This window comes from Podarcis melisellensis, assembly GCF_964234715.1.
Source record: "Podarcis melisellensis genome assembly, chromosome: 1".
Classification (NCBI taxonomy): Eukaryota; Metazoa; Chordata; class Lepidosauria; order Squamata; family Lacertidae; genus Podarcis; species Podarcis melisellensis.
Window position 1 is genome coordinate 95,733,131 of NC_138528.1, and position 20,628 is coordinate 95,753,758.

At 42.6% G+C, this 20,628-nt stretch overlaps 1 protein-coding gene across 5 annotated transcripts in view; it reads right to left on the reverse strand.

Moving 5' to 3' along the window:
* ZRANB3 (zinc finger RANBP2-type containing 3) overlaps nucleotides 1-18,049 on the reverse strand; it is a 41,873-nt gene extending 23,824 nt beyond the window's left edge. The window contains exons 1-6 of one of the 5 annotated variants that reach the window (XM_081921606.1): nucleotides 17,928-18,049; nucleotides 12,561-12,722; nucleotides 6,460-6,478; nucleotides 3,269-3,447; nucleotides 2,249-2,480; nucleotides 1,219-1,304 (exon numbers count right to left, since the gene is read on the reverse strand). In XM_081921606.1, coding sequence (XP_081777732.1) covers nucleotides 1,219-1,304; nucleotides 2,249-2,480; nucleotides 3,269-3,447; nucleotides 6,460-6,478; nucleotides 12,561-12,715 — 671 coding nt within the window. In that variant the 5' untranslated portion in view covers nucleotides 12,716-12,722; nucleotides 17,928-18,049. The other 4 variants (XM_081921607.1, XM_081921605.1, XM_081921604.1 and 1 more) reach the window with 4 other exon arrangements.
* Nucleotides 18,050-20,628: the final 2,579 nt, after the last annotated feature.

The following is a 20,628-nucleotide window of genomic DNA, read 5'->3' on the forward strand; positions in this document are numbered from 1 at the left end:
TAAAAGTAGCCCATAGATCAAAACCGTAAGGGGAGGGAAGACATAAGGGTCAGACTGAGTCCAAACCAAAGGCCAAGCGGAACAGCTCTGTCTTGCAGGCCCTGTGGAAAGATGTCACGTTCCGCAGGGCCCTGGTCTCTTGTGACAGAGCGTTCCACCAAGTCGGGGCCAGTACTGAAAAGGCCCTGGCCCTAGTGGTGACCAATCTAACCACCTTGTGACTTGGGACCTCCAAGGTGTTGTCATTTGTGGACCTTAAGGTCCTCCGTGGGGCATACCAGGAGAGGTGGTCCCGTAGGTATGTGGGTCCTAGGCCGCATAGGGCTTTAAAGGTCAAAACCAGCACCTTAAACAGCCTCACAAGGGGACCCCCCAATGTGAGACTCAGCATGAAGAAACATGGGGAAAGATTTGGTGTGCATGCAAAAAAAACCCTTGAGCTTATAATGCATTCTAACCCAGAAAACGGTGAGCTATTACTTCCCTGTTCAGGGAAGTTTTTAATGTGTGATTTTACTGTATTTTTGGTTTCTGTGGAAGCCGCCCAGAGTGGCTGGGAGACCCAGCCAGATGGGCGGGGTACAAATAATAAATTATTATTATTATTATTATTATTATTATTATTATTATTATTATTATTCCCCTTACTTGTAAGATTACTGCACCACCTATTAACAACAAGCCATCTGGACAGTTCATAAATAAAACCTTGGGATAGTATTCAAAGTAGTGCTAAGGAGACACAAAGATTTTTGCTTGCCAGATGGAACTATCTCCCTTCTCCTCCCCTCCACCTACTGTTCTGGTTTCAGAATGGTTTTGGGGGAAGTTCAGGGGCCATGTGGTGGTGGTGGTGGGGAACACTGATGCACTAGTGAGAGTCCTTTCGCTGGCTTCTGCTCACACAATGGCTTAGTTGAATCCAGCCCATGAAGAATAAATATAGAACACAGACATGAAATCTTAAACCACAGCTCAGCCCAATTTCTTGCAGTTAGAAAGGGGAGAAGACGAGGAAAGGGGGAGAGGCAGAAGGAGAGAAAAGCAGTTTGCCCAATCAACCAGTTACATAGTCCCTGAAAGTTTACTTCTTGAAGATTTAGAGCTTCTACAGAAAAAGGTTGTGCATCACCATCTCAAGCAATTAAATCAGTAAAATGATCAAGAGGGGAAAAACAAACATCAATAGGGAAGTAAAAGTTGCTGAAATACTAGTACCTGAAATGCGCGTCGCAATACTTTTTTGCATATTCAGACCATGTGCCAAATTTTCGTGGGCAAATCGCTTCAAGTTGCATGAAAAGCTGTAAAAACCATCGTAAGCGGACTTTATTAAGATGACCATTTCCTCAAAATCTGAAAGACACTCATTCTGCTTCTATGTGCATAACCAGCACCATTCCGAAAATTGCATCACAGTCATGGGCAACTTCCAAGTAGCCCCTCTGACATCACCAGCACAAAATTAGATGCCTTGCCCTGGCTACAGCTGCATAGTCTAGGAATTGCCTAACAACTTATACCAAATATTTTTTCAAATTCAATAAAATGGCATCTTGTTTTATCACCTTACTGCTTATGTGGCCTTAAATGCTTTCTACCACAGCAATATCCCACCATTTCTCTACTGAGAGGGTATTACGCTCATCTACTCCAGCCCCACCGTCATACCCATAGTTCCAAAAATGTGCTCTGCACAAATCCGTATGGTAAGCAGTACAAAAAATGTATTAAACTATAGAATAATCTGAATTACACTGTACAATATAAAGGAAGAAACTATGTATATTTTATTTGTATTTATAATACATACTTTATACCATTTTGAAAACTGCTTAGAGGTTTTGATGATTAAGTGCTCTCTCTCTCTCTATATATATAAAATGTTAAATAAAAAATAATAATTTCACTTTTATGCCCAGTTCAGATGTCATAGCAAGTCAGGAATGTGCTTTGGATGCCTGTGTTACCTCCCCTTCCTTTTTTTCCCCAATTTCTTGTCCCCTCTTCCTGGTTTGGTTTGTGGCCCCTACAGTTTGCCGAGTCATCCTAATCAGACTAATTATGGATGCTGCAAACCATATAATTGGAAAGCAGACATCATGGCAACTTAGGGTTACCATAAAGTGAGATAAGGAACCCAGTGCGAGGGGAATAGAAAAGACACACGCTCAAAGTATATTCCCAGTGGACCAGCATGGCTTGGCTGTGATATGTGAACCAGGCATCACATTGTGATATTCAGAACCTCTTCAGGTCTTCCCAGCGCAGGAGTTCCAGTGAGGAGAATGGCCCGAGTGGCGTTCTGTACAATAGGTAACAAAATGTTGCTACGAGATGCATTTCTGGATTTCATGTAGTGTGATTCATCAACTACCACCACTTTGAAATTCTGTTTGTACAGAGCTTCTGTTAAAGTCTTTGCATCTGAAGTTAGCAAGCCATAACCCAGAACAGTGACTTTGCTCGTAGGTATTCTCCTAGGAAAAAGGAGAGAGAGCAAAACATACATTCATCAAGTTATAAATGGATTGCTGTAAGGGTAAATGGCAAACTAGCTAAATTCTGTTAATTTATATTTATCTAGTTTATGTTTACTCTGCTGGATACAGCACAGAAGTTTTAGGTTGCCAAAAGAAGACTGGCAAAATATGCAATAGAATTTAATACAGCTCTTGTTTTGTATTTCAATTAACCCCGACGTGTTTTGCTTTCAAAAGTGTTTGAGCTTTTGAAAGTATTTTATTTATATTAATTAATACAGAAAAAGAAACATCAGAGAAAGTTGAGATCCTTCACTCATAATATAGAGGATAATAGTAGATACCGAACCAAAAGCTGTCACAAGTAAAGGAAGTAAAGCAGTGCTTATGGATATTCAAACACACAGAAGTTGTGTCCACACATCACACAATGACTAGTTTAACAAGGCAGCTTCAGAATGCATGGTTTGAAGTTGATTTGCTTTGAAACTAAACCACAATGCCTGGTGTGTGAGCAACAAGCCAAGATTCAATGGAAGCAAAACAAAAGGCTGCTAAAGTTCTCCTTCCAAGTATGCCAGAAATGGGCAGGAGGGCTTGCTTAGGTTCATTTCAGCTACTGCATGTTGGACTAAATCATGGCTTAGTGAGATGTCCAAACCAGACCAGCACGCTCTTAACAATGGAAGTAGATTTGTAAGTACAGCAAAAAGACCACACCATTTTAAGTGCTTCAGAGCTACTTTTGGATGGCAAAGCAATGCGACTGATAGCATGCCACTTACCAGGTGTCAGTTTTATTCTGAATGACGACGATATCCTCTGGAGAAAGTTCTGGGATCCATTTCTCCATCTCATCAACCCAAGGGTACCTCAGAGAGGAGGGTACCACTATTAACAGAGGCCATTCATTTTTGTAGTAGTAAGTTATAGCTATTGCTTGAATCGTCTTCCCCAAGCCCATCTAAGTCACAACAAATTGAAATAAAAAGAAGAAAAGCTTAATTGTATGAAAGCAGGGAACATCCTTATCAGTGGTTTACCTAGAAAAAGTCCTACCAGCTGTTTACACTTTTCATTTGCAGATGGCAGTCACCTTAGAACCTCCAAAATGTATTACTCAACTTAAGTGCATTTTGAGGAGACTAAGATAATCACTTCCAACACCTGCTCAGTTAAGGACATTAGAAGGAGATGGGTAGACATAAAGCCCCCATACTCACATATCCACAGATATATAAACCTACAAAATATACCTCATTCTCCCTCGCAACACACATAAAACACCCCCCCTCCAATACTCATATACTCCTTATTTTTTCATGGATCAGGAAGAACTAAAACACATCATTTTGAATTCACACGATTTTTTACATTGAACCCACAGAATAATCATGGTCCCTTGGATGTGGAAATATTCTTATTCCCATACCAGCTTGCTTATGTCTTAAGATCTTCTGCCCTAAGATCTGCAGACACACTCTTTAGTAAAGGAAAACATGTTTCCACAAAGGAGAGGGCCTTTTCTGTGGTGGCACCCTGCCTTTAGAATGCCAAGAGAAAGGGCCATGGCACAGCGGTAGAGCATCTGCTTTGCATTCAGAAGGTTGCAGTTTCAATCCCTGGTATCTTCAGTTAGGACTGGGGTGTCCCATGCCAGAAACCTGGAGAGGAGCTATCAGTTAGTATATAGACAATGCTGAACTAAATGGACCATTGGTCTGACTTGGTATAAGGCAGTTTCTCATGCTACTTTCATGAGGAAACATACCAGGTGAGGCCAACATAAGCTTTCCTGTCAGGTTATGACTTTCCAGATTGCCCAAGTATTTTAGATCACAGATTATTTTGTTTGCCCTACTCTGCTTTTTATATTTTGCAGCATTAGCTCTTGTCTTTTTTTAAAAAAACTTTGTTTTAAAACTGTACAGTAATACCTTGGAAGTCGAACAGAATCCGTTCCGGAATTCTGTTCAACATCCGAAACGTTCAAATTCCGAAATGTTTGACTTCCAAAGCATGGCTTCTGATTGGTTGCAGGAAACTCCTGTAGCCAATTGGAAGCCATGGAAGCCCCGTCAGACATTTGGCTTCCGGAAAATGTTCAAAAACTGGAACACTCACTTCCGCTTTTGATTCGTTCAGGAGCCAAAATGTTAGACTCCCAAGGCGTTTGGGAGCCAAGGTACAACTGTATCTATATTTGTTGCATATGAACTAGTTTTTATTCACGTTTGTACGATGAAGGGCAGTTAAGAAGTACTTTAAATAAATAAATATCTCCTGATTCTGTGGGCTGTCTACCCTTACCATCTAGGGAAATCTTAAGTGTACAAACTAGTTTAAAGTTAATCTGACTTCATCTTCATCTTATAAATTCCATCATTAAAAATTCTGTCTTTGAAATCCAAAAGACAATTTGAGTAAAGAGTTGCAGTTTTGGAATTCATTCCACTAAATAGTAAGTTGCATTATATTTGTATACAGATAATGTTTCAGCAGCAACCAGCACATTATCTTCGGGTTCCACTCAACACTTGTTTATGTGAATTTATCATCATTTCTTCATAACATATACAAGAATAAACTTGTATGTTTTGAGTATTAATATACTGAAGATAGCCCAATTTTATGTCTGTTTCCATTGTGTCCAGGTAAGTATGCAGAAGATTGCAGCCTGCCTTACAAATATAACCCACTGACTTTAAGGAAACTTACTTTCCTGAAATGTGCTTATGACTGTAGTCTTAAATAGCTACCCTTTGTTATGTTGCTTCTTCACACTGAGACACTTGCTTCTCTCAAATTAAAAAGTAACGTAATCGTGAAGGTGGTAATTGACTGAAAATGAATAAATTCATGAGCATTTCGCCATTCAGTTGGAGTTTTCAATTAAAGGGGCAGTTACTTTGAACTAACAACGAACACTGGTAATTAAAATCAGGAGATAAGGTTATTGTTTGTCCCAACTCAGTTCTAAAGTTACTTACTAAGAAATCTTTCTTTCACACATACACAGTTTGAAGAACGATAATGCTAGCATTATGGCTATTTAGATAGCATGGCATAGGCTAAGATTTGGAGTTCACTTTCGTAAGGCTGCCCAGTTCACCTCTCCCACTATAGCTGATGCCCTCACACTCCATTCCTGGCTGTTACAGGCATTTTCCCAAGGACTGGGGGTGGGGGCAAGAGGATGGAGTGAATGGTGAACAGGTCACATTGTGTAAGCAGTGTTTAGCTACACTTTTCTACATCTAACTCGCTGAAAAATATTCGCTGAATATCAAATTCACCTCTCAGCAAAACTGAGAGGCACTTCAGTCTATGAAAACATATTACTTGAGGTTGACTTCATTGTTCCACATTTTCAATAAGTTGATTAGTAAGTCCCATTTTGATTGTCACTACTTTAAAGTTTACATTTGCACCAAGTATCTGTATGGGGAAATTATCCTTTTAATTAATCTTTTAAGTACACATTATTTTATTATTTACAAATTGCTCCCCATGAATCATTTCAAAGAGATTTACAAATACAGTGGTGCCCCGCAAGACGAATGCCTCGCAAGACGGAAAACCCGCTAGACGAAAGGGTTTTCTGTTTTGGAGGTGCTTCGCAAAACGAATTTCCTATGGGCTTGCTTCGCAAGACGAAAATGTATTGCGAGTTCCTGCGGGGTTTTTTCCCCCTTCCCCCCTTTTTCCCAAGCCGCTAAGCCGCTTAACAGCTGATCCGCTAAGCCGCTAATCAGCTGATCTGCTAAGCCGCTTATCAGCTGATCCGCTAAGCCGCTAATAGCGCTAATCGGCTTGCTTCACAAGACGAAAAAACCGCAAGACAAAGAGACTCACGGAACGGATTCTTTTCGTCTTGCGAAAATAGGTTATAGAAATAAGATATGCACAGTTGAGCACTAGTTTAATCCAAAGTAAGCAGTTACAGAATAGACTGAATGGCTAAAGAGCCACTTACCTCATCTGCAATCATACACCTAGAGGTGAAAATAAAAAATAAAAATTAGAAGGACCCAGAACTTTAACTGAATAAAGCATGCATTCTATACAGTTTCCTAACACATATTTGTTTTCCAAGATATAAAACTCCCAACAATTTCTCTTCAACACTGTTTAATGCTAATATTGACCAGGATCTAAGTAATGCAAGTAATTCTATGGGCTTTAAACTCTTAAACAGCAAATAGGTCCCAGCCATAACTATGCTGCAGGGAAAACCACCTGGTCTTTTCCGATATGGCAAAGGGGCCTGTTGGGAGAAAAGAAGGGGGAAAGTCTCACTAATGCTGCTTAGTAAAACTGTTGGGCCAAGAAAACGCAGACTGCTTTGAGAGAATACAAGGCGTAAACTTGGGGATGATGCATTTATTTCCTAGCTTGCGGACAATAATGCTTTTCTTCAAGGTGGTTTGGGAAGTGCAAATTTAACTTTAGTCTGAGATACCATGCAATTGAGGTGGCGTATGCTCACTCTTTGAATGAAAATCCAGAGAGTGGTACAGGGTGATTATTCATCACTTAAAAAAACAACCACCAAGACTTCTGTTATGGGTCCTTCAACTTTGCTCTGTGCAACATGCATGAAGCTACTAGATGTTATGGGGCAGAAATTTGGAGAGAAGTGTCAGAATTGGTTTGTTGATAACAAACCCTTTACCTTTACCTTTTCGTCAGATCAGACAGCTGGGGTGCTTAAGAGTTGTGCAGCTGTTGTGATGTAAAGGTATTTAAATAAACTCCACAAATGATACATGTACCAAGGATTCACATAACAAACACTTATTCACATCGCTGCATTATTCCAATGCGTTGCATGTGAGTTTGCCCTCGAACATGGTTTGGAAACTTCAGCAAATCCAGGATAAGTCTGCTAGCTAGTTCACTGCAGCTGGATGATTTTAACACAGTATGCCACTGTTTCATGATCTGTGCTGGCTGCTTGCTTGTTTCCAGGCCCAACAGAAATGCTGGTTTTGACATTTAAAGCCTTGTACTAGGTTACCTCAAAGTCCCCCTCCTCTGATATCTAACCACCTGGAGCCTGAAAACATCTTCAAATGCCCTTTTCTGAGTGCCGCTGCCATTTGAGGCATATCAGTTGGCTTCTAGGGAGAGGTGGTAGCACCCTGGTTGTGGAATTCTACCTCCAGAGAAGCTTGCCCAGCTGCTTCTTTGTGGTGTCTGTGACCTTTCAAAATCTCTTATTTTTTAAAATCTATTACATTCTGTTTAAATATACAATTTTATTTATTTGTGGCTGGTTGAAATATTTTAATTTTTTCCCCGGTACTTTAAGGTGCCCAGAGAGCGGTGCTATTGTTGTTAATAAATGTTAATAAAGTAATAGATTGAAACGTTTACATCCCATCTTTTTGTAGAAAATACAGTGGTACCTCGGGTTGAGTACTTAATTCGTTCTGGAGGTCTGTTCTTAGCCTGAAACTGTTCTTAACCTGAAGCACCACTTTAGCTAATGGGGCCTCCCGCTACTGCCGCGCCGCCGGAGCATTATTTCTGTTCTCATCCTGAAGCAAAGTTCTAAACCCAAGGTACTATTTCTGGGTTAGCGAAGTCTGTAACCTGAAGCATATGTAACCTGAGGTACCACTGTAGTCAACATGGCTTACAACAGCGTAAAGCATAGAAAACCAGCAGCAATTTAACAAAAAATAATCACAGCTTCCAAACACCCACCTACACCTCTTTAGGGTTTCTAAAAAGAACCTAAACACTGAGGTTTCGGTCAGGCTCCAGAAAACCAGCAGGGTGGTAGATCTGCTTATAAGTACAATAACATATTTAGCCCATTAGATACTGCTTTTAAAAAGCTGGTGTCCCCGTGCCGTGATAGTGACATCTAAAAAGAAACTACCACATTCTTTATAGAGAAACATCTAATTATCACATACTTGATAGTATCATGTCTACTTAACTATTCCATCTGCCACTGTGGGCAGAATGAAGCGGTTACGTAGGCCACAAAAAGAAATCTCCCTATGGTTAAGATACAGTAATTCAAAATCATATTCCTTATCCTAATAAGAAAATCCAGAGTCACGCACCCCAAGCCCTGTTAGTTATATGCTTTTCCTCACTGCTTCCTGAGTTAATGAAATTAGAGCACGCTGCCTACGCCAACAGAAAGGTTATGTACTTCCGAAGCAATCTTCAGATAAAAAATTTGAGGCACAAATCTGATTTCTGTCACATATTTTGACTGCAGTGAGCAGGACAACTTGTTCTTTGAAGTTCAATTAGTCATTTCCTTTTAACTGGTAGTTACCCAATTGAGACTAGATCATTCACATACCATCTGCTCACGACAGCTATATGACAGCTATATCCAAGAACGCTAATTTGAGGGGGATAAAGCATTCCATTCCATTTCAGGCTCTAAATTCAGCTCACAAGGACAAAATATGTCATAAAGAGAGTAAGAATAATACTCGGTGTCCTAGATTCTTCCCCTCTTGAATGCAACTGCTAAGAGAACACCATGGCCAATAGTTTACCTGGAGACTAAGTAATAAAAATAAAACACCCTAGATGCTATCCTGATCCCAAGTTGATTTCACCCATAAGTGTAAAAATATACAAACACCTCTTGTAACCTAACAGCAGTCAATTAGATACTTGTCCTTTCTGAACTCCAAGGTAAAGGCAGGGAAAGCAATTGTTCCCCCATCCCACACTAAAATAATATATGTTATTTTAGTTTACAGTAAGCTATCTAAAATAGAAAGGTTATAAAACCCCACTCAGTCATGAAGCTCACAAAATGATTTGAGCTCAGCCTAACCCAATGATGATGAAGCTTTGGCCCTCCACATGTCATTGGACTACAACTCCCATCCCCCCGATCATTGGCCATGCTGGCTGTGGCAGATGGGAATTTGAGTCCAGCAACATCTGGAGAGCCATAGGCTCCCCATCCCACAGGGTTTCATAGTGAATGGGCAGGATAGGAATGTTACTACTACTACTACGCTTTGAAAAATAAAATAAAGGGAATTATGCTACTTAGCATCGCTGTGAAAAGTCATTTAATTTTAATATTTATTCAATATCATTTTAACTATTTACCACCATTTTCATTCCATCTCTCATCTTGCTTAAAATGTAAGCCTAAGGGCAAGCTAGTGAATTTTAGTTTGCTTTACATATAGTGCCTAGTTGATTTAGGCACTTTGAAACAAGTAATACTGTACAGTATAAGCAGTTGTAAAATAAGACCAAAGGCAGAGAGGGGCACACAAACATCTCCTTGGAGAAGGTGAAAGTTGCTTTAGTCCAGAAATAGACTGAAAGTGCACCTACAATATGGCAGAACTACTCATCTGTGGCACTGACACTATCAGCATTGCAACGAGTAAAAGGAAACACAGAAAATGTAGTAAGAAAGTTTGGGTGTTGAGACTTTCAAGGGGAAACCCTGGTTCAAGACTCCACTTGGCCACAAAGCTGAGCAGTGACAGGAAAGGCACTGGATAGACTGTAGAGTTGTGTGTGCATAATGGGGTTGGCAGAATCTTATTTCCCCACAGCAGCCCCCCAACAGCCTATCCAAACTGATACGCAATTGTTCAGGGTGGCTAAAACCAGGACTGCAAAGAGCTCCAGAAGGATCTCTCCAAACTGAGTGAATGGGCAGTAAAATGGGAAGCACAATTCAAAATAAACAACTGTAAACTGATGCAGGTTGGACAAAAACTCCTAATTTCACAAATATGCTCATGGGTGGCCGACCAGGAACGAGACTTTGGGGTTGAAGTGGACAGCTTGATAAAGATGTCAGCCCAGTGGCTGGCAGCTGTGAAAAATGCAAATCCCATGGTAGGGATCATTAAGAAAAGAAGTGAAAATAAAACTGCTGATATAATGCCATTATAACAAACCTACAGAGTGGCTGCAGTTGGGACAGTGAACAGTTTGGGTTGCCTCCTCTCAAAAAGAGTTTTGTAGGGTTGAAAAGGATTCAGAAAAAGGGCAACCAAAATGATAAAGGGAATGAAGTACCTGCCCCATGAAGGAAAGGTTACAAGATTTGGGGCTTTTTGGTTTAGGGAAAACCTAAGAGGTAACATGAAATTATGCACAGTATTGAGAAAGAGGGCCGAGAATACAGTAGTTTTTCTCCCTCTCTATAACACTAGAACTCAGGGACATCCCATGCAGCTGAATGCTGGAAGATTCGGGACAAGCGAAAGAAAGTACTGTATTTTTCACTCTATAAGACGCACCAGACCACTTTTTGGAGGAGGAAAACAAGAAAAAAAAATACTCTGAATATCAGAAGCCAGAACAGCAAGAGGTATCAATGTGCAGTGAAAGCAGCAATCCCTCTTGCTGTTCTGGCTTCTGGGATAGCTGCGCAGCCTGCATTCACTCCATAAGACGCACACACATTTCCCCTTACTTTTTAGGAGGGAAAAAGTGAGTCTTATAGAGCAAAAAATACGGTAAATTGTCATGAAGTGAGTAATTTAACTATGGATTTTGCTCACATGAGAGGCAGTGAATGGCTTTGAAAGAGGATTAGATACATCCATGGAAGATAAAGGTATCAACAGCTAATAGCTCTAATGCCTATGTTCTAGCTCCACATACGTCTGAATACCAGTTGCTGGAAACCACAGGGGGAGAAAGTGTTGCTGCACTCTGGTCCTGCTCGTGGGCTTCCCATAGGCATGTGGTTGGCAACTGTAAGAACAGGATGCTAGACTACATGGGCACCTGGTCTCATCTAGCAGGCTTTTCTTATGTTTTCGAAAAACAAAAGGATAAATAACAAAAGCAAACTGGCTTTAGTACCAAAGAGTCCCCTGCTTCCTTTTATGAACAGGACTCACACTTCCTAACAGAACAGACTGTATTGAGGAAGAGTGCTGTTTCCCCTCAGTTTGGAGTTCCAGATTTTCACCCACTCATGTGAATCAGTTTTATGTAACACTCTAGCATATAATTTGCATCCTACTCACAAGCCAAGACTTTAGCATTAACATCTCTCTCATATAGAGGTTATTTAAGGAATGTGCGCCTGGTGCGTTTAAAAAATGTGTATATCATTAAACACAACTGTGCGGTCCTGTATCTGTAACAAAGATGACTTGTCTTGCAAGAATTAGGGTACTTCACCAAAAATAGAGCCTCAGATGACTTGTGCATGGAATGTTAAGTTAAAATGGTCCCAATGAGTGGCATCACGTTGACAATTATGTGAAGTACTTTTCCATTCACAAAAAGGCTGTGTCAAACTTCCATCAGGAGGCAAAAGTGTTGAATGGTAAAAAAGACTATTGAGCCTTTAGAGCAGCCTTTCTCAATCTTGGGTCCTCCGATGTTGTTGGACTACAACTCCCACCCTCCATAGCTAGGAGGACCAGTGGTCAGGGATGATGGGAGTTGTAGTCCAGCTCAAGCCGATTCTAAACAAAACACTAACCCTTACACGTTAACCAGTGAAAAGCAAATTAACTTATAGCTGGGGGGAAATGCCAGCCAACTGATAATCAAGTGGCCAAACATTTCCTAGACAGCACATTTCAAGCTGCAAGCATGTGTGTAGGGGGTGGGTGCATGCTGGAAAACCCTTTAACAGAAGACAGGTGCATTTGGGGAAGAGGCCAAGGGGCAGCTTCTCTCTGACATTCCAGGTGGCTATGTTCAAGGGTAGTCTGTAACATGTACAAAGCAATTTAACTAGATTGATGATTGTCTTGAATAGTCATTATGTTACCTTTTTCTACTCTTCATCCTATAGATAAAAAATTCATTTTACATTTGCTTATAAATGCAATTGGCACCCAGTCATAAAGATTTGTGTTGTCCTAATTCCCTGCACCTCCTGGTTCTTTTTCCTCCCCTACATGCACAAGTAATTCCTATTCTAAATACTTGAAGAATACTATAAGCTTTTGGGTTCAGCTTCAACTACTTAATGATTCAGGTCTAGAAATTCAGTATAACATTCAGAAAATATATTGGAGCCATTGTAACTACTTGGGTTAGTTTCCCCACTCCTAAAAGGGACTGGCAGATCCATGTTTAAGATAGTTTTACCTGCCACCTCTTTCCAATGCAAACACAATTCCTTTCTTCTGAAATGAAAGCAGTTTGCCTTTTAAGTTTTCAGGTAGGTAAGACAGACTTTCACTGACATCGGAAGTTGAACCAGAAGTTTTACGTGTACAAGTCTCTTGGATGACCACTGCCATGTTCCACCTGACAAAAAATAAGAGATCTGATTTCAAAATGCCACACTCAGTATTCTCCAGCACTTACCAAAATAGGTCATATTTGAACACATTTACTTCATAAATAGTATCAAAATGGATATGGTTGCAGTTCAAGGACTCTGGTTTATAAGCTGTTTTATTAAAACATTGTTAAATGTGTACGTGGGTTTATTTGTACACATAAGCATGTTAAATTGATCACTGGAGTACTTTGAATTCAACTTAAAAGTGCAGTTCAGGTGATAGGAGAGTCCTATGCCCTTTGTGTATAGTTGGCACACAAAGTGCTGTGAAACTTAATAACGTTAATGACATTTCAGAGAGCACAGTAGACAAAATTCCCCTTTTGAGGCATCACTGCACAAGTGCTTCACTGAATACAACTCAATAATAATATTTTTTTAACGACACTGGAATGATTATGTGATTCCAGTCTAAAGTGGTTTTTATCCTCAAAAGAGCCTACTCCTCCACCCTCTTTCTGTATCGCTCACTGACTGGAAGATGGCAAGCCTAGAACACAAGTGGAAAAGCGACAGCAGCCTCCTCTACAGGAAGGCAGGTCCTTTGCACCTGGAGTAACTGAGTGATCCAGCCACACCTAATGCAGTGGTTTACCTGCCCTCAGCAAAGGCTGATTAGGAAAAAACAAGGCCAGGAAAAAAACAAATCATGCAAAGTTAAAGAATGCACATTCCATCAATAGCCATTTTGGATGGGTATTAATCCCCCCTCTCACTGTACAAGAGCAATCCTGTCACACGCAGATTTTACTACAATCAAGTGGGGTATAATTTTGGTTAAATAAATTGTTAAAGAAGACTGGGCATTATTGTCTTAGCTGTTACAGGGCACTGGAAGTAGCGCAAAAGAACCAGAATCACAACTGAAGTACAACTATGAACTATATTACAGCAGCCTGGATCACTGACTTTTATCACCTATAATAATTAATCTTCTTACATGCAATTGTGCTGTGTCCTAATGAATAGCTGCATTTATGGGATGAAGTGACACCTTCTAGGTACTAGAATCTTTAGGAAAAAACCCTCAGGACAGGTAGCAATATTCCTTCACTTCCAATATAACAATGAATGTTCACTGTGCAGTTGATGCACAGAAATGCTATATTGGGTTGGTAAGGGTAAAAGTAGGGTAAAGGACCCCTGGACGGTTAAGCCCAGTCAAAGGCGACTATGGGATGCAGTGCTCATCTCGCTTTTTAGGCCGAAGGAGTTGGCATTTGTCCACAGGCAGCTTTCCGGGTCCTGAGGCCAGCATGACTAAACTGCTTCTAGCACAATGGGACACTGTGATTGAAGCCAGAGCGCACAGAAACGCTGTTTACCTTCCTGCCGCAGCGGTACCTATTTATCTACTTGCACTGCTATGCTTTTGAACTGCTAGGTTGGCAGAAGCTGGAACAGAACAACAGGAGCTCATCCTGGCACATGGGTTCGAACCACCAACCTTCCAATCAGCAAGCCCAAGAGGTTCAGTGATTTAGACTACAGTGCCACCCATGCTTGTAACATCACATGGATGGTCTGTGACAGGATCTGAATTTCTTGCTGAGTTCATTTCACAGATTCAGCTCTAGACATGATCATTGTTGTTGTTGTTGTTGTTTAGTCATGTCCGACTATTTGTGACCCCATGGACCAGAGCACGCCAGGCAATCTTGTCTTCCACTGCCTCCCGCAGACATGATCATAGCCAGGTTTTATTTTGGGGGGCAGCAGGTTTTATGTTAGTGGGGCAGAATTGAGTTATTTGTTATGCAATTGGTCAGTTAAGTATTTTTATTGATTTGCTTGATTTAGGGGGGCAGATCTGCCCTCCTACCCACACCTAGGCTATGCCCATGACTCTAGAAAACTTAGGAACAGAAAAAACTGTCTTATACAAAGTTAGATTACCGATTCATCTAGCTCAGTACTGTCAACACTGACTAATAGCAACTTTCCAGGGTTCCAGACTGGAGTTTTTCCAGTCAAATGGGCATTTCTATGCTTAAAAGGAAGCATTGGGAAGAGTAGTAGATGTGTGAGAAGTATTTGCAACATACCTTTGAAAGCCCAGTTAGTCGCTGAGATATTAGGCAAATTTCAATAGTGACCATGGCAACTAATCTTTGCTGAAGACCACCAGTCTAATCTACTTCAGTTTCCCGAGTATAAAATGTGGAGGGGGAGGCCAGGTAAGCATATACCACCTGGCGCTTATTTGAGGAAAGGCTGGATGTAAATACAAAAAGTAACACCCCCTTTATTGGGACACAAAGTAGTAAGCCCAGTAAAACTCCTCTTCTGATTAAATGTTAAGCAAAGGAAACCCAGGAATGGTGGTGGTGGGATAAAAGGATGTTGCTGAGCAAGATGAAAAAGCTGCATTTTATAGCAACCTCAAAATGGAATGAATGAGGCATTACATAGATGGGCAGCACAAAAATATGTACAATTACTTGAAAGTAAGCCCCACTTTTGTTATGGTAAGTATGCAAAAGACTCCAGCCTTAACAGGGTTGGGTTACTGCTTGGTGCAAAAATCTCAAGCAGAACTGCTCTCTGTGGAAATGAAGAAGCCAGCGGTAATTTGGTAGTGTCTACAGCTCTAATCTAAACATGCACTGGGATCGCAAAGACACAGAGAATAAATTTAGGTAGCGCTTCTTCATACCTATGGCCTTTATGGAAACCCAAGTCATTTTTACACAGTCCCTAAACTAACTGAGTCTACATAACCCGATGTTCACTTAAAGGTAAAGGGACCCCTGACCATTAGGTCCAGTCGTGGATGACTCTGGGGTTGCAGCACTCATCTGGCTCTATAGGCCGAGGGAGCCGGCATACAGCTTCCAGGTCATGTGGCCAACATGACTAAGCTGTTGTTGGCAAACCAGAGCAGCGCACGGAAACGCAGTACCTATTTATCTACTTGCCCTGCTAGGTTAGCAGGACATGTTCACTTACCTGGGGGTGAATCCCACGGAACTAAATGGGGTTTGCTTCTGAACAGATATACATAGGAATACCCTCCACATTTCACCTTACCTAGTACCTCTGTCCTAAAGTGAATTGAAGGGGTGTCTGTGGATATATCTGCCTTTCTGCCACCCTTCAAACCACTTCAGTCTAGGAGTTCAGGAATGCCATTCAGACGCGTCAAAAGATCGTTTACGTTGCATCAAGTAATCATTCTCGGGTGCAAGCAGAACTATGCAGTATTTTACTCCCACGTTTTTGACGGCCTCCTAGTCAATAGGTCTCACTAGTTTAAAGAAAACTGCACTGCCCCAACTACACGAAACTTGCTTATAAATTACTATTCCACTTCCTAGACCTCGAAGCGCCTTCCTCACCGAGACCCGCTCTTTCATCCGTGCAGCAATCGTAGCAGCAGCAACTCCTCCTCCTCCTGCCGCAGCAGCCAAACAACTTTTTCGCGCTCAAACGCAGCGGAAATGACCTCAAACCGAGAGCGCGGTAGACTCAGAGATACTTCGTTAGCAAGTGCCTGTCTGCATGGATTCTTTTTTCTTTTTTAAAAAAAGATTAAAATGGCGGGCCTCCGCTGCATTTGTGTTCATTCGCACACCCTAGCCCCATAATGGTCAAACAACGAGAATACAAACAAGCTCCCTTTCCCCTCTTCCAGGAAACAGGACAGCAATGAGCACAACTATCAATGCACCGTTTTTCAATGTAAGCCACATGGAACAAGGAGAAGCGATGGAAGATCACAAACAATTTGGGCGGCTGATTTACAAGTTCATGTGTAAGGGCGGCGGGTATAGGAAGCTGCAGAGACGAAACTGAATAGATAGGAAGGGTGATGGGTTATGAAGGAAGGAGCTTTTAGGCTGGGATGAAGCCCCATTGAACTTGGTTTTGTACTTATGCAGGTTAAAAAGGAATTTGCAGTCGCGCCTTAAAATAGTTATTCCCCGGATTAAGTGCGCGTTAGAACCGCATGGCAATCTAACAACGCCTTTTAAAAGGTCACGGCGAAGATGTAAAGCACGTTTGGCCACCCTTTCAAGTAGAAACTCGGGGTTACAAGGTGCGATTATAACCCTGTTTGGCGGTTGTTGCGATTAATAAAAGCCTCCGGGTCCTAACAGGTGGCCTGTAAAAAGCGATGGATATTTGTGGACGCTTCCGACGTCGAGTTTGTAACGAAGGAGATCCGCCGGGAGTAAGAATGACTGGGTCGATGACGGATGCATGATGTGAAACGCTGTGAAAACGTCAGGTTGATTTCAGCAGAATGAAGTAAATAAGACACATTTGCTTGAAAAATTTTTAGACAAAAAAGCACACACCCAGCAAACTTTTTTTTTGGCACCTTGAACAACAGATCTATCTGAAGCATAAGCTTTCGTGGGCTAATAATAAGAAATAGCAAATATGTTTTGTACAGGGCATTCCTTTTAGTATTTTGCTGTAACCGGCCAACATACCTGTGCCTCTAAGATTTAATAAAGAGCAGTTTAAAAAAACCACAAGATGCATTTGCATCGGAAGACAAGAACCTAGAACAGCGATAGGCGATAGGGTTGTTTGGGGTGGGGTGAGGAGAGGGAGCCGGTATAGCTTTTTCGGGTTGCTAAGACAGGCAGGGCGATCCTGTACCTACTTAGTAACAAGACCCACTGAATTCAGTAAGATCGCAGTAATGAAATATATAATGCAAGCAGGTTGCAAAGTGCCGCTGAGATTTTTGGCAGGCAGACAAGCGCGCCATGGAGGCAGGCGGGAGATGCGTAGGCTGCTTTTACCTAAGGACTCAATGCAGTGACTGGAGGAGGAGCCTGCTAACCGTGGCGACAGAAGAACTTGGGGTGGAGGACGTAATGATGCGAGTGGTACAAATATAAGGCCACAAATATAGTGCTGCAAGGAGAAGACCTTTCGATTTTAAGGCAACAGACTGTCAGGAGGCGCCTTCGGAATCTAAGCAAAGCTTCTGCACCAAGTACTACAAGTCCCAGAATGCCTCGCTTCATGGACCCGTTCATTGAAGCTAAGGCGATTTGGAAGCGTTTCTTGGGATTTGTGGTCCATCCACCTCCGTAATATTAATTACTGTTTGAGCCAGAGGACTTGTCCCGGCTGCATGTACGTCCAAGACGCCGCCACAGAGGGGAACTAAGGCCAGGTGCCATTTCGGAGCAGACCGTAAAGCCTACCTATAACTAGCGCTCGGGGCCGTCAGTCAACTCAAAGAGGCAACGCCACTGGTCGCAGGCACCTCCGAGGGTGGGGCTTCCGCATTGCCGGTCTTCTAAACCGCACTCCGGTCTCCAATTGGCCGGCTTCCGGCCGTCGCTCGGCTTTAAAGGCGCGGCCTCCCATTGGCTAGCATTCGCTTCACCGGGGCGTTTTTTCCTGCGTGGGCAGAATTCTGGCCCACTCAGCGTAGAGCTCCGGGGCTGAGGAGGCGTGCTCCAGGCGCTGAGTGGTTGGGCGGGGCGGCAGTCAGCAGCATGTGGCGCCGCGATTGGCCGGCGGGACCCGTAGAGGGCGGTTCTCTATGGCACCCGCGGCAGCAGCAGGAGGAGCCGGAGTCGCTGTTGGGGGCTGGTGATGGGGTTAATTCCCCCTCGTGTGTGAAGCCCCCTTCGCGAGCCGGCCTTGCCGTCGCCTTCATCCCCTTCCTCCTCCCCTCCGCCCGTTCGTCAAGGCTCGCGCCATTGCGGTAAGTTCGCCCCCTCCCTCCCTCACCCCCCGCCCCAGTTCCATTATAAATATCTCTCCCCCCCCCCCGCTTTTCCGTCCCCTCCGCGCTCTGCAGAAAGGCTTGGAACCCTGAGAGCGGCCGTCCCAGGCGAGGGGGAGGTTGGTCTTGCCCTTTTGCAGCGCCGCCACCACAACGCCAGCCTCCCTCCCTCTCCCTCCCCCTCTCTGCCTCCCCCCCCCCGCGCCCTGACCGGCCTGCATTGGACGGAAGTGCGCGCCAGCCTCGTGGATGCAATTGGTGCAGTTACGCCCCCGGGCCTTGCGGTGGGTCGGGGGGGGGAAGTGACCTCCCTCCCCCCCCCGCAGGGACAGTGTGGGGTTGAGAGGGGAAGTTAGTGGGTGGATGCAGTGGGGTCTGCCAAGCCCCTAGGCTTTGCATTCGGTGGAAGGGCTTCCCTGCTTCGGGCGAGGAAACACGACGGCTTCAAAATAATGACATGGCCAGTCTCCTCCTGCCCCGGATGGCAACTCTTTTATATTATTCTCAAAGGCAGGCATTATTATAACCTGAGGGCCTGCCGTGAGAGAAATCTCTGCCGCTGCCCCCTTCGCCCCCCATGGATACCGTCCTAAGATACATGTCTTCCCAGTATCTGTCAGAAAGGGAAGCTGGTCAGGGAATGGATGCAGATAGATTGATATTCATATATATTCATTCTCTCGCTCTCACTCATTCATATATATTCATTCATTCTCTCTCTCTCTCTCTCTCTCTCTCTCACACACACACACACACACAGAGAGAGAGAGAGAGAGAGAGAGAAATAATCTCTTGGGACCTGCAGTGGTTAACCCGTCTTCATTCCCTGTGAAGTGTTGATTCCTGAAATGGTTAAAAGAAGTGGCTGGTTAAAAGCTGTGGTTGTCACTTCGGTTCTAAGCTTGAGGGTTTGCCATCCCAATCCGTGGATAGAGCTGCCTTTACAGATTCCTCTCTGTTCCAAAGGGATACTTGGCATGACAGTACTCTTGAGATCTTTAGTGAAAGGGACTACACCACAAGGTCTGTAGGGAGCGTGAGGCTTTGTATATCGTTGGACTCGTGAGCGATACCTATGTAGGTTATCAGCTTGGAGACTGCTCCCAAGGAAGCGATGGCTTGCTTTGAACTTTGCGTCCTCTCCAAAGGCTGTATGAGGTAATCCTTTGGCTTGTACTAGTAGAGCATCATATGCTCATCAGAAAATGGCTGGTGCACATATAATTCTGAAGACTGCAATGGGACACAATATATTTCCCCGTTGATGCTCTTTGACCCACTTCCCTGGGCTTGATGGGGGGTGGAGGCAATAAGTTCTGTTAGCTTTAGCAAAGTGTCATGGATTGAGTTTGTGGGTTCAAGGTAGTGTTAATTTCCCTAGTCCTGTTTGAGGACTGATTTCTAGCATCCTCAAGAGCTGTAAGTGCAACTGGGTCACCAGAGCTTCAAATAGTGCACAGTAACTGCCTCATAGGAAGGACTTTAAAACTGCATACTTGCCCATATTATAATGTAAATGCTCCCCCCCCCCACTCTGTGATTACTTAGGGGCTTGTTCACTCTTCAAATAGCTTGTGGCATATTGATAGCTGCTAAAAAAAAACCCAACAACAACCCAGAGCAAACATTGAGAGAACCAGTGGTTAAAAGTGAAGTACACAATATTGTATTTGGGCTGACTGATCGTTTTGCCTATTGTGTTGAAATGATTTGGATTTGTTCATTTTTAAAATAGCTAATTATTCATACCTTTAAAGGTAAGGAATGTTTTCTTGTTCTCAAGGTAACAAAGAACTGCCGGGTCCCCCTCATGCTGTGATGTAAGGTGGAAAATTCATCTTTTCACAAAATTAAGGAGTAATCTAAAATGCCTGTCAAATTTGGTAATTTAAAAATTGTAATCTGTTTTATGATGTTTGGGAGCTGCTTTGGAAGACCAGAAAGTGACATAAGTGTTTACATAATGTTAATGGTTTTCAGTGCCTTCCAATTTTCTCCTTAAAATTTAAACCACTTGTGGAAAGCACATGCTATTGTGTTGACACAAAATATTTACAAACATTCAAATAAAGTTTTGGATTTGTTTTTAATAATGTTAACTGTGATTTATTGAATTTGTATCCTAATCAAATATTTTGGCTCTTTGAAATATTTTATGCATACAAATTAAC